We start from the raw sequence: 15,081 nt of genomic DNA, 5'->3' as shown, positions 1-15,081 counted from the left end.
CCTGGCCCTCTGCCCACACCTCCGCTCCGTGCTCTCCCTTGGTGGTGACCCCACCGGACCTCGTCTGCTGGCACTGCAGACTCCGCAGACACCCCCGCAGCCTGCTGAGCCCCTACTTGTTCCCTCCACCTGTGCCCGCTTTGTTCTCCATGCTCAGAAATGTGGAGCCACCTGTGACCGTTCCCTTCACTGGCCACTTCCAACAAGGGTAGTATCTCTATATGGATGGGGTGATGGCTCTTAGGACCGAAGATCTTTTTGGCCGTGTAGTCCACTTTGCTGTAACCTCAGAACCTGCCCAGTGGTTTACTCCTGCAGCCTTGCCCGCGTGTGTCCCAGAGCTCGGTGTAGCATCGCCAGCTGGAAGTAGCTCTCTCCACCACCACGAGGGCAGCGCCCACAAGTGCACCCCCTGGTGGCGGGTCTCTCCATGCATCCCGCCCTTGGCCACTCCCACTGCCATCGGGCCTGCCTCTTCTTCCCTGTTAGGCCCGCAGCCTGGGATGCCCACTCTCAGCCACCACGCACCATGGCCATACTCCTCCTCTGACGCCGGCTGGAATGCAGCCTCCTCCCCAAAGCCAGAAATCCGTTCCCCCGGCTCCCACGTCCCCAGCAGAGCTGTTCTTGCAGAGCCGGTGCTGCCCAACAGTGGATGCCATGTGCATGACTTCGGATTTTCTAGCAGCCACTTAAGTAGAAAGATTGTTCCAATAGATACTCAGCAGAAAAGCTATTAATAAGGTATTTAAGTTCTTGTTTTTGGCACCGAGCTTTTGAAATCCAGAGTGTCTCTCGCTGTACCTAGCTGCACACATGGCTGTTTCCCTGAGGGTGGAGGCTCCTTAAGGGCAAGGTGTGCATCCGTGTGGTGTTTCTACTGGTCCTGCCTCTGTGGCACCTGTTTTCCCAGTACTGGCCGGTTCAAGTCCACTGAGTGAGCACTTGATGTATCAGTGGTGTGATGTGCTCTCGTGGTTTTTTTACTTAAGACATTCATCTTCTCTTAATCGTCACCTCATGGCTCCGTCGTCTCTCTGGGCTTGGCTGTCTTGGGCGTGTGCTGAGCTGCGTTTTCTGCATTTTGCTTATTTGCTTTGGGGACAGCTTCTGTGTCTTCTGCGAAGTGGGGCTGGGCCCACCTTGCTCCGCCTTCCGCAGCTCCCAACAAGCTGTCTCCTGGGGGGACGGTTCTCCCCCGTGGGGTGGGGGCAGTGGGACCAGCCACCAGGGGCGGATGGGCTCCCCAGAGCACTCATCAGAGAGGCGCTCCCAGGCCTCACCCTCAGAGACCCAGTAGGTGTGGGAAGCACGGCCTGACTTCCTCCAAGTCAGGGGGATGGAATGGGCTATGGGACAGGCTGTGGACGTGGGGGACATCATCCAGGTGGTTCCATAAGGCTGTGAGCTCAGACTGTGCAGGTCCAGTAGCCTGCTCATACCCTGCTAAGCAGGTCGGCGGGCGTCACCTAGGCCTCACCCCGCTCGTCACCAGACCACACGGCATGCACTCTCTTGAGCAGTTTTTTTCTCATCTTGGGTTCTGTGTGTGTCGAAGGAGGGCAGTGTCTGCATAAACAAAGGTCCTTTAACAATTCTAGCAGGACTCCGGGGAGAGAACTGCTCTGATGGAGCTGCTGTGATGATGAAATTCTTCTTTCACATCTCGTGTTTATTTATTTGCACGTGTGTGTCTTAAGATGTGCCACCAGCGTTCAGCTCGGACCCTGTTGTGAGCCCTGGCACCTGCCCCCTACCTGGGCGTCTCCGCTCTGAGCCTGTGGACTGGCCACCCATTCGGTGTCCTCAGGTGTCCCCTGAGGACGCTGGCTCCCCGCAGTCCCCCGCAGCTGCCTGCACAGCACACGACATGTTTGTTTCAATTTTCAATAAAGATGAAAGGAAAGCGGTCCATCTTTCCAGCAGATTTTTCGGCCTTCCCTCTAAATCTGCTTTCTGTCCCCAGACACTGACTGGCAAGGCCTGCAGCCGGGAGGCCCGTCCTCTCCCGGCTCAGAATGCCAGGGTGCTGGCCTTTGCAGGGGTACTCCAGTTCGGGTAAGGACAGGTGGATCCCCAAGGATACTGACCCCTACGGAGTCAGAAAAATAGCCAAACAGCTCACAACTGAGGAGATGATGGCCATGGTATGGATGATTATCACTGTATCAGGTTGGTGGAACCACAGGGGAGACTCAGAATTTCAGGTTTTCTTTGACTTACGAAACCTATTCATTTCTTAAACATACGACAGAGGCCGAGGGAAGGGGAGGGATGGCCCAAGGGAGGGCACACAGGAAGGGGAGGGCCTGACCTTCGCGTTGGCCTCCAGGTAGTTGTAGAGCACGCTGATGGAGATGGTGAGGTCCCCGTTGTTGAAGGGGTACGACCTGTTCCAGCCCTGGGCCCCGAACTTGCGCCTCTCGGCCACCACGGCGTGGAAGTAGCACAGGGCGAAGAGAATGCACTTGAACTCGATCTCCTTGGTACATGTCTCCAGCGTGTCCTGCGGGAGGCACACGCTCCGGGTCAGGCAGGACCGGGGTCTCTCTTTGCCACCTGCTTCTGGGCTGGGAGGTGGAGCTGGAGGTGGGGTGGGGATCAGGGTTGGGGCATAAAGCCATGGACTGCTGTGGGCTGGTCTTTCAAGTCTCTCCCAGGCTGTAAAGGCTGGGCTAGAGGATGCCTCCTTGTCCTTGCTTTCTGCAGAAATGCAGTTGTATCGCGTAAGTAGTACTTGTAAGTCAAGTTATCGGTACTGCTTCCTAGTAGGATGTTCCCCAGTACAGGACCATTGTGGGGGGGAGAGAACGGGAGAGGGACCCCAGAGGGCGAGGGATTGGGGTCCAGGAGAGGGACCCAGGTGGGGGAGGGATCTGAGAGAGAGAGATGGGGGGGGGAGGCACAGGGGAAGGAGAGGGAAATGGATGGGAGAGGGATTCCCAGAAGGGGAGGGGATGGGATGGGGGGAGGGAGAGAGATCCTGTAGGGATGGGGAGAGAAATCATGATAGTGAGAGGGAGCCAGAGAGGGACCCAGGAGGCAGAGGGATGGGAGAGGGAGAGAGATGGGAGAGGGATCCGAGGGGGAGGGACCTGTGAAGGGTAGGGAGAGGGATCAGGACCTGAGCGGGATCCTATAGGGATGGGGAGAGAAGTCAGCAGAGGGAAGGGGAAGGACCTAAGAAGGGGAAGGGAGGGAGAGGGATCCGAGAGGGAGCAGGAAGGGAGAGGCACCTGAGAGAGACCCGAGATGGACTGGACGGAAGAGGGAGAGAAATCACGGAGTGAGAGGGATCCAGAGAGAGATCTGAGAGGGCGAGAGATGGGAGAGGGATCAGGACTTGAGGAAGGGATGGGTGGGAGAGAGGGATCAAAGAGGGACCCCAGAGGAAGACGGGAAGGAGAGGGATCCAAGAGGGATGAGGAGAAGGGTGGGAGGAGGAGAAGGGTGGGAGCAGGAGCGGGATGGCCAGAGTGATCCAGAGAGGGGTCCGGAGAGGAGGGGGTGGGGAGAGAAATGGGCAGAGGGAGAGGGATGGGTAAAGGTATCAGAGCCGGACAGGGAGAGAATCAGAAGAGTGAGAGGGAGCTCGAGAGGGAGAGGGATGGAGAAGGAGTGGGCAGATGGAGAGCGATCAGCAGAGGGGGTGGGATCTGGAGAGGAATCCGAAAGGGAGGGAGAAACCAGCCCCTGCCCAGGATGAGGACAGACAGCCTGCGGCGTTTGATTCTCTCTGGTCACATTGCCCCTCACCGGCCTCCCAGGCCTCTGTGGTCCTGCACATGCTTCCTCCTGGCCCCCCTCATCTTAGGTGCCTCAGGTGACAAAGTCATGGAGCCTCCAGCATCTCAGCAAGTCCCAGCCTCATCCCAGCCGCCCCCAACTCACATTTGCCAGGCAGTGACTGGCTGGTCTCCCCGCCACGGCCTCCCAACAGCCAAGGCATCTCCCCAAAGTCTGAGGCCCAGCAGCCCCTCTGTGTCCTCCCGGCCCCAGGGGCCCCACCACTCCCAGGCTAAGAGGCTTTTGCGTTTTCTGTTTCTTGCCCCTCAGGCGTCGGCCGTCCCTGCCTGGGCACCCGCTTCCCAGCCAGGGCTGTGTGCCCACTTGGCACAGGCCCCCAACTCCCGCAAGTGGGGGAGCAGCTTCCTGCGCACATCACCACTCTCCCTCAGGGACTAATACTTTAGCAAAATCCCGTAACAAGGGAAAACAGAGCACGTGCTTGGATTCACAGCAGCATCGAATGGCTACAGAATCTACCACAGGCCCCACCCTGCTCTGTACAGGCCCCGGCACCGACCTGGGCAGGCCGCTCTGGGACCCACACAGGCCCCGGTTTGAGCTGCGTGCCTTGGGGCTTCACGCATGTCCCCTCGCACTGATCCCACCGAGGCCCCCCCAGTCAACGCTGTGCTCAGTTAATTCAAGGACGCCAGGGAAGACGACACAGAGGAAGTGACACACTGGGGACTGTGAGGTTTGGCTGGTGGCATGAGTCATGTGGGCAAAGACCCAAGCAGAGTGGACGGGCAGGCTGAGGCCCCTGCACCCCACCCCGGAGGACCAGTCACCCGGCGCTCCTGTAGGAGGCAGTGGGGGCCCACCTGCCGGGCCTGGAGCCAGAGCGCAGAGCCCTGCGAGGCTGGCGTCACCATCCCCGTCTGTCCCCGTCGCCCTCCAGCCCGTCCACCTGCACTCAGCCTTCCCATCGGTCTCACGGGGATGAGAGCAGGGGTCTGGGAGGCACTGTGGCCCCAGCCAGGCTGGCTGACGGTTGGGGAACCACCTCGGGAGCTTGGCCACACCAAAGGCCTGGGCTGACGTGCGGGGCGTGAAATAGATGAGAAGCAGGCATTTCTGTCCTACGAGGCTGTATGTGACAGAGGCTCCCACAGCCTTTAAATGACTGGCATCTTACACGGGTCTTCAGGAATCTGCCCGTTTTGCGGTGCGGGTGGTGTGCTTGCTGGGGTTGGGGGGCTGTGGATGAGAGAGCGCTGGCCGGCGCGGGCAGTGCATGGGACGCAGGAGGCGGCCGCCCTACCTGGGTGAAGAGGTCCAGGGCCTTGTGCAGGTTGGCGTACATGCCTGTGGGTGGCTCGTTGGTGATCTTGATGGCGTTTTCCAGGATGCCCTGGGGGATGATGTGGGCCTCTGGGCTCGGGGCCGGCTCGGCGCTGATGAGCACGCGGTAATCATGGTGGCTGCCTGTGCTGAACCGCTCCAGCTTCTTGTCCAGGGTGCTCAGCCACCGGGCCACCAGGTGGATGTTCTGCAGCCAAGACTGGGGCTTAGCGCCCGCACACCCCTCCCCGCCTTGCCGTGTCCCCTGGTGGGGCTCTCCCTCATGGCACCCACACTCCCCACCCCGCCGTCCACCCTCCCCCTGGTGCCGGACACATAGGGGAATTTCAGCCATGCCACCGAGGCCTCTGAGGTGCATCTTGTGCTCAGTTATTTCAAGCCCTCCAGCCTCATGGCAAGTCCTTCCCGCCCTCCCCCTGCATAAGGCTGAGATTATATGGTCCCCACCCCTCCTCTGAGAGGCCTGGGTAAAAAGAAGTGACTTGGAGAAAAGGGAGCCCTCGTGCGCTGTTGGGGGGGCTGTCATCTGGCACAGCCGCTACGGAGAACAGTCTGGAGGTTCCTCAAAAAATTAAAAAGAGAACTCCCCTATGATCCAGCAGTCCCACTCCTGGGCATTTAGCCCAAGCAACTGAAAACACTGATTGGAAAAAATACATGCACCCCTGTGTTCGTTCACAGCAGCACTATTTACAATAGCCGAGACGCGGCAGCAGCCCAAGTGTCCACCAACAGGTGACTGGGTAAAGAAGATGTGTTGTGTTTATACAAGGGAATACTACTCAGCCATGAAAAGAATGAAATCTTGCCAGTTGCAGCAACATGGATGGCCCTGGAGAGCATTATGCATGGTGAAGTAAGTCAGACGGAAAGACAAACACTGCATGATTTCATTTGCGTGTGGTATCTAAAAAGCCAGTGAACACACATGACAACAGAGAGTGTCACAGATACAGAGGACAGACAGGCGGTTGCCCGAGGGTGGGGGGAGAGGAGAAGTAGGTGAGGGCGAACTTCCAGTTACAAAGTACGTGAGTCACGGGCGTGCGATGCACAGTGTGGGGAATATGACAGAATATCTTTGGTGACAGGCGGTAACTAGACTTGTGGTCATCACTTTGTAAAAGAAAGAAAAGACCTGAACCTGAGGTCCCCACGTGGACCGAGGCCGGCCACGCAGCGGGGTGTGCGGAGGCCAGAATGGGCAGCGGGGCCGAGGAGGGGGCGGCGGGGGGTGCTTGTGTCCACTCAGGGTTGTTTAAAAATAGTTCCTCTTTAGGGGTACAACCAGCATAAACCCCAGCGTCTTTCTCATGGTTGAAGGACCCACACTTGTGCCCAAGCAGTGGTGACGGCTCCCTGGCCCCGTACCTGCAGGATGACCCAGTGTCCCTTCTCCGCAGCCACGTCCAGGGCGTTCTCCGCCACCACCTCCTGCCCCTGCCCCAGGGACACGTTATGGAGCTTCCCATTGTCTATGGTAAATCCCAGTTTTTTCCCTGAAGGAAGGCAAGGCGGGAACAGCGTGAGGACAGCTGAATGGCAAAGGCAGAGGCTCCGTGGTCCCACAGCGGGGAATTCCACACCCTCCCCCACCCTGCTTTTTAAATTGTAAAGCACATGTGCCATCAAATGTACCCTTTTAAAAACCATCTTAAAGGGTACAATTCAGTGATGTTGAATAATTCAGAATGTTGTGCCACCATCTGCCTGGTTCCAGAACATTTCCATCACCCCAGAAGGAAACCGCGTCCACATTAAACACGCACTCTTCATCCTGCTCCCCCAGCCCCTGGCAGCCACTCATCTGCCTTCTGTCCCTCCTCGTATCTGTTTCAGATACAAGGAATCTCATAATACGTGGCCTTGTGTGTCTGGCTTCTTCCCTGTGGCACGAGGTCCGTCCTTGTTGGACTGCGTGTCAGAGCGTCATTCCTTTTCAGGGCAGATAACGTCCACTGTATGAACCTACCTGTGATCGTCTGCTGTGATAGCCCGCGGACATTTGGGTTGTATCTACCTTCTGGCTCTTGTGAATGAACATCCCCGTGAACAGGTGTTTGTTTGGACACCTGCTCTCAGCCCCTCTGGGAACGTGCCCATGAGCAGAACTGCTGGGCTGTATGGTGATCCTGCACGTCACTTGAGGAGCAACCCCCAAACTGCCTTCCGCCACGGCCCCATCTCCCACGCCCACCGGCAGTGCACCAGGGCCCCGTCTCTCCACAGCCTCCCGACCACTGTCATTTTCATGGCGGCCCTGCTAGTGGGTGTGACGTGGCGTCTCGCCGTGGTCTCGATGCCCGTGTCCCCAGGACCTGTGACGTGGACACCCGCTGGCCACACTTACCCAGGGCTTCCACGTCCTTCAGGGGGTCCACCCCCGGGGAGAGGATGAAGAAGATCGGAGTGGACGGGCTGCTCTCCTCGTAGGACTTGGAGAACTCGACGCTCCGGCCCTCCACGAACTTGCTGCCCATTTTCTCCTCCACGAAGTTCCTGAGGGACGTGTGCCTGGTCAGACCCAAGTGGGAGGGCCTCTTTCCCCGGCAGACTTCCTTAGGCAGGGAAAGGTCTGGGGCTGGAAATCAAGTCTTTACAGGAGCCTCCTTTTGGCAGGGGAAGGGAGCACGGGCGGGATTTGGTGGCGCCTGCTGTGAGCACCCTCTGCTTGCGTCCACCTGCGCCCGGACAGGTGAGAGGCTCAGCCAGCTGGCACTGCTCTGCTTTCAGAGGTGCACGAGGTCAACAGGGAGGGAACCCAAGCCACCCAGGGTTCTCCAGGTCACCCTAAAGCCCTCGGTGCCCCCAAGAGAGGCATCGGTTTCTAGCGACTTCCTGCTTCCCGCACACTTCATCTCGGCTGTCCCGACCCTGGCAGCAGAGAGGAGCAGGACCTGTGTGGGCCTCTGTGTCCTGGCGCTGTCACTCCCCGACGAGGGGTCGGGGGAGGAAGGACGTTGGCATCAGAGCCGCTTGGGTGCACTCCGAGGACCACAAAACACGGATCATCAGGAAGATCACAGGAGACAAGAACAGTGCTTCTCTTCACACAAGCACCTCTCTGTTCCAAATCCCGCTTTGTCTTGCCCCCAAGGAGGCTGGGGTGAATCAAGGCCCCTCTTACGAGAAAAGTAGTGTTGTTCGGGTGACCTTGGGACCTCAGCTCTCTGCCCCTCTCCCTTGACCGCAGGCGGCTGAGCTCTGTCTTCTGGATGAATCACAGGCGCTAACATCACGTCTGGCAAGGTCTTTGAAAGGACGGCAGAGGGCAGCCTCCCCGGGGAGGGAACGTGTCCATCCTCAAGGAGCCGGCAGTCTGGATGCTCCGAGGGTCGTGGGAGACCTAGGGGGGACCTGTTCACGGAGAGGCCTCCGTGTGACTCAGCGGGGCATCTGCGGGCGGGTGCCATGAGGAGCGCGCCTTCCCGCTCCCTCGTCCCCCGGGCTGGCCTTCGCCGGCTTCTGTGCAGTTCCCCAAACCAGCTCCTGCTGAAGGTCTCCCAGGGTGCTGATTCCGGCCTTGGGAAGTGACCTGGAATGTGGATGCTGGAGTCTCTGCTGGGAAACACTTCTGGAATGTACCAAGTCCTGCCCTGGGCAGGCACGTCACAAGTTCACCGTCGCTCATGACACAGCCAGGCCACACGGCCATTCTCTGCGGATGAACTGATGACACAGAGTAGCGAGCCTGGTCCCCACTGGGCTCCACCACTCCCAGTGCCACGTCCTGGACACAGGAGAGCTGGAGCCGTAAACCTCTGGTAGCCCGACCGCCATAGTGGCAGGTGCTCCAACCCGGGCTGGTGTTCCGGGGAGCCTGTGGCCAGTGCCCGCCCTGCTGTGCGGGCTACTCTCCCTGTGCCTGTGGACCTGGAGGAGGGAGGGCATCCACCTCAAGTGGACCCGGTGGGCCGCTCTTGACGACCGTGAGCTGTTACTGCTGCTCGCCGTCAGCTTGAATTTCCTTGCTGGGAGGTGAACCTGCTTTCCTCAACCCCGCGGAGCCGTCGCAGAGCGTGACTGGGGTTCGCCTGGTGTTTGGTGGTCACCACCCATGTGATACTGATGCGCTTTCTTCCGTGGTGACTTGGGTGACTTAAAAGAGCTTTGGGGGAGGTGGGTCTGGACACCATGACTCCCCTGCGGGCAGTGTCCTGCCGCAATGGTCAGGTGCTCTTCACCTTGGCCTTCCCCAAGCTTTGTCCAACCTCCTTCGGGCACTGAGTCCAGGATGCCATCCAGCATTCTGCCCGGACCAGCATGATGTTTTTTTTTTTCTTCTCCACCCGCACCCATAACCCCTCCAGGTCTCTTTCCTCTTTGGTCCCAAGAAAACAAAGCAAAACAGAAACAAAAGTCTGTGAACCACCAGTGGGTGGGTGTGAGTCAGGCCTCTGCTTTGTCAGAGGGGAATTCTATCGGGGACGTGGGCGTCTTTTGGGAAGTCTGGTGGCTTTTGGGGCACTAGGACAAATGGAAAACCAAGACACACCCTTGAGAAGGGGGCTTGCCTCCCCTGCCTGCGAAGGCTCCGTCCTCCTCTGCGTGGGAGGGAGGCCGGGAGGGGCCGCAGTCTCTGCCCAGAGGAGGGTGGATGGGGTGTCACAGAGGTGTCACCCCCGGGGCTGCACAGACGTCACGAGACGCTGCCACTCCTGGAGTCCTGCTATGAAGCGACAGGCCCGATGGGGGAGGGAAAGGAGCCGGGAGCTGAAACACAGTGACTGCCTTTCCAGCAGTGGAGGCTTTTCATGTCTAGAGAGGCTGTTCACAGAATTAGAGTGGCTCTTCTCACAAACCGGCCGTAAAAATAAAAGATTTACTTTTAATCCGGCTGCTGAGTCCATGAAAGTCCTCGGACGCGGCTCCCTCGGCCACGGCTTCCTCCCCACAACACCCTAAAAGGCCGCCGCGTGGCTGTGGGTGGACGTCATTGACGCCCAAGGGTTTTTAAATCTTGGAGGCTGACGTGGGGACTCTTGTCTTCTTGTCGCTTACCCCGGGGTGCCCTCCTCACCCAGGGTCACGGGAGGCAGAGGGACCTGTTGGCTGAGACCCCCGAGCTCAGGAAACTCCCAGGAGAAATTGTTGGATCGGTGGGATCCCGTCCACTACGTGTGGCAAAGGCTTCCGCTCCCCTGGCCCTGACCGTTCCCTCCGTGAAAGGGCGGGAGGAGGCAGCGGGCTGGCGCCCTGGACGCCGTGGGCGGGGCACTGTGTGCAGGGAGCGCGGGGCGGGCGGGTGGGGACACTCACTTGACAGCGTAGGTCATGCGGTCTGGCCGCATGCACCGCACCATGCAGAGCTTCTGCAGGGCCGTTTTGTTCTTCCACTCCTTGGGGAAGATCTCCTTTTCCGGGGCTTCCGACTCCACGAGCTTCTTCCACCGCTTGGCAGACCCCTCGATGTCGCTGTCCAGGTTCTTGAACTCGTCCATCTCCGCGAGGGCCTGGGGGCGGACGACCCCTTCAGCTCTCCCCCGGTCCCAGTGGGTGCCCTCCCCTGGGCTCCAGGAAAAGAATGACCGCCAGGCCTGTCGCTAAAACCATGAGCTGCTGGTGTCATCTGCCAGCAAACCAGAGAAAGCGGCTGGGCCCTGGGAGGGAGAGTCTGGTCCGGGGACGTGACCCTGGAACAGGGACCCTGCTCATCCCAGGGGACTACCCTCCTCTGGTCTTTCTGAACTGAGACAGTGAGGTCTCGGGGCCCTGAGGAGTAACCTTGACACTGGGCACTTTCCTGGAAGAGGGGAGGGGCAGCCTCTGGACACACCCTGGGGCCCAGCCTGCCACCTGCAGGGAGCGCGCGAGGACATGATGGTGCACGTTGCTTGGGCCCAGTAGGACAGCAGTCCCCGCGAGCCAAGCAGGCAGCCCGTCCTCCACTGGGGCCACGTCGAGCCTCTGAGTGTCGCGGTCGGGGGGCCCCATGAACCAGCCCAGGGTGAGCAGGGAAGGCCCGCGGCGCGGGGAGCACGCGGCGTTCAAGTCTGAGCACAACCTTGATGCCGCCCCAGGCCTGATTCTGCAGGAAGCCCACCGGCGACACGACCCCGGCCTTGAACGGGAACCGCAGGAGGAAATCCAGCTCCACCGGGTTCAGCTGTTTCTTCATGGACAATACCTGAGGGGCGTGGGCGCACTGAGATGTTGTCCCACAGCAGCGCTGGGCGGGGGACAGCCCCCGGCAGGAGCGCCCCAGCCCCGGGCGCAGGTCGGGCAGAGAGGGGCTCACAGCCCCGCCTGCAGCGGAAGCACTGGCCTGCCCCTTGGGGTCGGGGCGGAACCTGTCAGCGCCTTTCTTTGCTTTTAATTGTGGTAAAACACACATAATGTAAAAATGTCCTATTAAGAGTCTAAAATCCAGAGCACACCGTTCTATAAGCATCACCACTGTCTGGAGCCAGAACTGCTTTTAATCACCGCAAAGCGAAGCCCTGGACCCTTTGGCAGTCTCGCCCTCATCTTCCTGCCCCAGCCTTGGGCCGTCTATCTCTACAGATTTGCCCATTTCGGACACTTCCCGGAAAGGGAGTCGCACAATCCAAGGCCTTTTGCATCTGGCTACGTTCACTGAGCGTGTTTTCCAAGGCTCATCCGTGTTGCAGCACGTGTCAGGGCTTCACTCCTCTTTATGCACAGACAACGTGCCGCTGTGTGGAGGGACCGCACCTTGCTTACCCACCACCTGTCGCTGCACACGTGGGCCGTTTCTACCTTTTGGCTCTTGTGAATAATGCCTCCGTGAGGGTTTCTATGCGTGTGTTTGTTTGAATACGTGCTTCCAATCGCTCTCTTTTGGCTGTATACATTTGTAACAGAGAAGAACTTGACTCCACATTAGATCTGTCCCTTTGGCTCTAACCCTGTGCTCTGTCTCCTGGGCCGGCTCTGCACCTTTTGTAAAAGAATGTTGCCTATGGTCTCAAATATACAGGAGAGCCCATTCTCTGGTCTGACCTTTAAAGGTGTAACGCTTTTCCTTAAAAAGCTGCAGAACAGGGAATCACATTCGTCTTATTGGAGGTTTATAGGAACGCTGTGACTACACCTACATGGACAACTGCAAGAACAAAGGATTCCAGCACCAAGAAGTTTGCAACAACCAGCCACACCTCCCTCCCCTTTTAGTGTAAAAGAAGCCTGAATTCTGTCTCAGGGAAGATAGTTCTTTGGGACACTAATCTGCCATCTTCTCGGTCTGCTGGCTTTCAGAATAAAGTTGCTATTCCTTACCCCAGCACCTCAACTCTTGATTTATTGGCCTTTTGTGTGGTGAGCAAATTATTTAAATCTGTCAGCATGAATAGGAGGGATGTGTACTCAGTGGTGCCTGTACTTCCTTAAGAACCATTGTTCCAAACCCACAGCAGACTAAGCACTAGGGTGGGACCGTTGACTCAGCACCACTTCAACGTAACAGAATGACGTTTCCTCGTAAGTTCTCTGTAACTGAACCGCCTCCCCCACCCACCCGCCCAAACGGCTCCCACTGCAATACCTTCCCTGACATCAACTCAGCCACAAACTTCATCAATCACCCAGGAATTTTGTTAAAGTGCAGGTTGGGATCCATAGGGGTCTGGACCGTGGCCTGGGACTCTGCATTTCCAAAAAGCACCCCCCCACCTGCTCCCCACCTTTCCCCCCAACCCCTACCCTGGAGGGCTCAGGCTGCCGGCCCAAGGACCCCACTGTGGGCGCTGAGGCCAGATGTTACCTGAAACGCCACCTGTGCCAGGAAGATGAGCTTGTCTCGCTCGAAGAGCCCGCGGGCCGTGTACATGTAGACGGAGTAGGTGATCTCGTCCGTCAGGTTGATGACACGCTGCCGGACCTCGTCTGCGGGGGCGGTCTTCTGGATGGCTTTCTCGAACACCACGTTGAAGGCCTGGGGAGGTGGGGGCGGTCACCGAGCTCAGGGGGCCTGCGGGGCTGCCCCACGCTGCCCATGGCGGGCTCCCGGCCCGGGCGCGGCCGCACCTTGAGCGAGAACTGGTAGATGGGGTTGATCTTGTTGAGGTCGCTCAGGATGAAGTACAGCAGGGACGCCCTCTCCGCCGCCGGCCGGTAGCTCTCTCTCGCCTCGTTGATTTTAACCTCTGTGATTTTGGCCTCTTGTACCTCAAAGCAGACAAGAAGGACCCAGCGAGAAATCAGGTGGAAGACCTAAACAGACATCTCCCCAGAGGAGACACACAGACGCCCAACAGGCACACAGGAAGGTGCCTGACGTCGCTAAGCATCAGAGAGATGCAAATCAGAAGCACAGCGAGGTACCACCTCCCCCCAGCCAGAACGGCCGTCACTACAGAGTCCTCAGACGGTGAGTGCCGGAGAGGCTGTGGAGGCAAGGAGCCCTCCCGCACCGCTGGTGGGAGTGTGATTTGGTGCAGCCACCGTGGGGAACAGTATGGAGGCTTCTTACAAAGTTAAAACAGAGCCACCATATGACCCAGCAATCCCACTCCTGGGCATGTATCTGGAAAAGACGGAAACTCTAATTCAAAAAGACACACCTCAGTGCTCACAGCAGCACTGTTTACAACAGCCAAGACATGGAAGCCACTTAAGTGTCCATCGACAGATAATTAGATAAAGAAGATGTGGTGGATATGCACACGATGGAATATTACTCAGCCATAAAAATTAATGCCATTCGCATTATTTGGATGGACCTAGAGATTATCCATATAAGTGAAGTCAGTCAGACAAAGACAAATATGATATCGCTTGTATGTAAAATCTAAAAATACTACAAGTGAATCTATATGTAAAACAAACAGACTCAGATGCAGAAAGCAAACTCATGGTTACCAAAGGGGGAAGTGAGGAGGGGGAGGGATAAATCAGGAGTCTGGGGTTAACAGACACTACTGTATATAAAATGGATAAACAGGGACCCACTGTACAGCACAGGGAACTATGTTCAATATTCTGTAATGACCTGTAATGGAAAACAGTCTGGAAAAAAAATGACTGGATCACTTTGCTTTCCCCCTGAAACTGACACAACATTGTACATCAACTATACTTCAGTTTAAAAATTAACTGATTTTAAGAAAAGGAGCGTGAGTGAGACCAACAGCAGGTGGGCAGTGCCGGTCAGCAGAGGGGCCCCCCTTGCCCCCATCCACAGCCCTTGGCTCTGTCAGAGGCCGTCCTGGGGGCCTCCCAGCAAATACCTGGGGTGCCCGCTGGGCATCTGTGCCCCTTGTCCTCACCCGAGGCTGCCAGGGGCCCTCACGTGGCTGTGGCTTCTACTCTGAGTGACCATCAGCCCAGCTGCCGTCCCCCCAACCCCAGTGTGCTCCGGCCGGGGTGTGAGGGTGTGGGCCCCCCAAGACCATGTCTTACCTTCTCCTCAATCTCGCTGGCCGTGTGTTTGGTGGTTTCCAGATTCTCTACTAGGGCAGTGTCCCCCAGGAAGCTCCCCGACGCGGCTGACAGCCGGGCCAGCAGGGAGTCTTCCAGTGCCTTCAGGACAATCTTAAATTCATTTTGTGACTTGGTGAGGTTTGCCTGCAGGAGAGGCAGAGACCCCGGCAGGGAAATCAGTCACAGCCTGGCCTCCCCTGTTGGGGGGCCCCTCTACAGCTGCGACAGGGCCCCAGGACTCGGACCGGGAGGAACACAGCAAGCCTGGACGAACGGGTCAGGAGTGGGACCTCCAGAACGGCCTGGGACCCCTGTGAGCCCACGTGAGTGGCTCGGACCGCCAAGTAAGTGAGCGGGGGGACTTGGGCATTAGGGCCACCCGGGGCCCTGCTGTGACTGTTCTCTCGGTGAAGCTGTCACTTGATTTCGAATGAGATTCGGGAGGTGGCTGGGGAGGAGCAGGGACCCATTCTGTCATACAGAACACATTCAGGGTGACACGTCGAGCCAACCTCAGAGAGAAACTGCCAGATGTCTCGATGTCTCATCACAGTGACCCTGCCCCCTCTCGTCTCTGAGCCGCCCGCCCTGCTCCTCGTGTGACAGTGT

At 58.1% G+C, this 15,081-nt stretch overlaps 2 protein-coding genes across 4 annotated transcripts in view; one reads left to right on the top strand and one right to left on the bottom strand.

Annotated features, from left to right (window-relative positions):
- Nucleotides 1–15,081, bottom strand: part of DNAH17 (dynein axonemal heavy chain 17) — a 104,839-nt gene that overhangs the window by 4,464 nt on the left and 85,294 nt on the right. For all 3 annotated transcript variants that reach the window (XM_064495447.1, XM_031469216.2, XM_064495448.1), the window contains 9 exons: nucleotides 14,452–14,616; nucleotides 13,078–13,218; nucleotides 12,815–12,985; nucleotides 11,096–11,218; nucleotides 10,351–10,544; nucleotides 7,442–7,590; nucleotides 6,463–6,590; nucleotides 5,051–5,278; nucleotides 2,315–2,506 (listed from right to left, as the gene is read on the bottom strand). In XM_064495447.1, coding sequence (XP_064351517.1) covers nucleotides 2,315–2,506; nucleotides 5,051–5,278; nucleotides 6,463–6,590; nucleotides 7,442–7,590; nucleotides 10,351–10,544; nucleotides 11,096–11,218; nucleotides 12,815–12,985; nucleotides 13,078–13,218; nucleotides 14,452–14,616 — 1,491 coding nt within the window. The remainder of the gene's footprint in view (nucleotides 1–2,314; nucleotides 2,507–5,050; nucleotides 5,279–6,462; nucleotides 6,591–7,441; nucleotides 7,591–10,350; nucleotides 10,545–11,095; nucleotides 11,219–12,814; nucleotides 12,986–13,077; nucleotides 13,219–14,451; nucleotides 14,617–15,081) is intronic.
- The window catches only part of PGS1 (phosphatidylglycerophosphate synthase 1), a 72,376-nt gene that overhangs the window by 52,101 nt on the left and 5,194 nt on the right, over nucleotides 1–15,081 (top strand). Inside the window, exon 11 of the mRNA XM_064495450.1 lies at nucleotides 13,229–14,816. The gene's annotated coding sequence lies outside the window, so the exon portion shown is untranslated. The remainder of the gene's footprint in view (nucleotides 1–13,228; nucleotides 14,817–15,081) is intronic.

Source organism: Camelus dromedarius, chromosome 16, assembly GCF_036321535.1.
Source record: "Camelus dromedarius isolate mCamDro1 chromosome 16, mCamDro1.pat, whole genome shotgun sequence".
In the NCBI taxonomy this organism is placed as follows: Eukaryota; Metazoa; Chordata; class Mammalia; order Artiodactyla; family Camelidae; genus Camelus; species Camelus dromedarius.
This window is presented reverse-complemented; position numbering and strand designations above follow the sequence as displayed.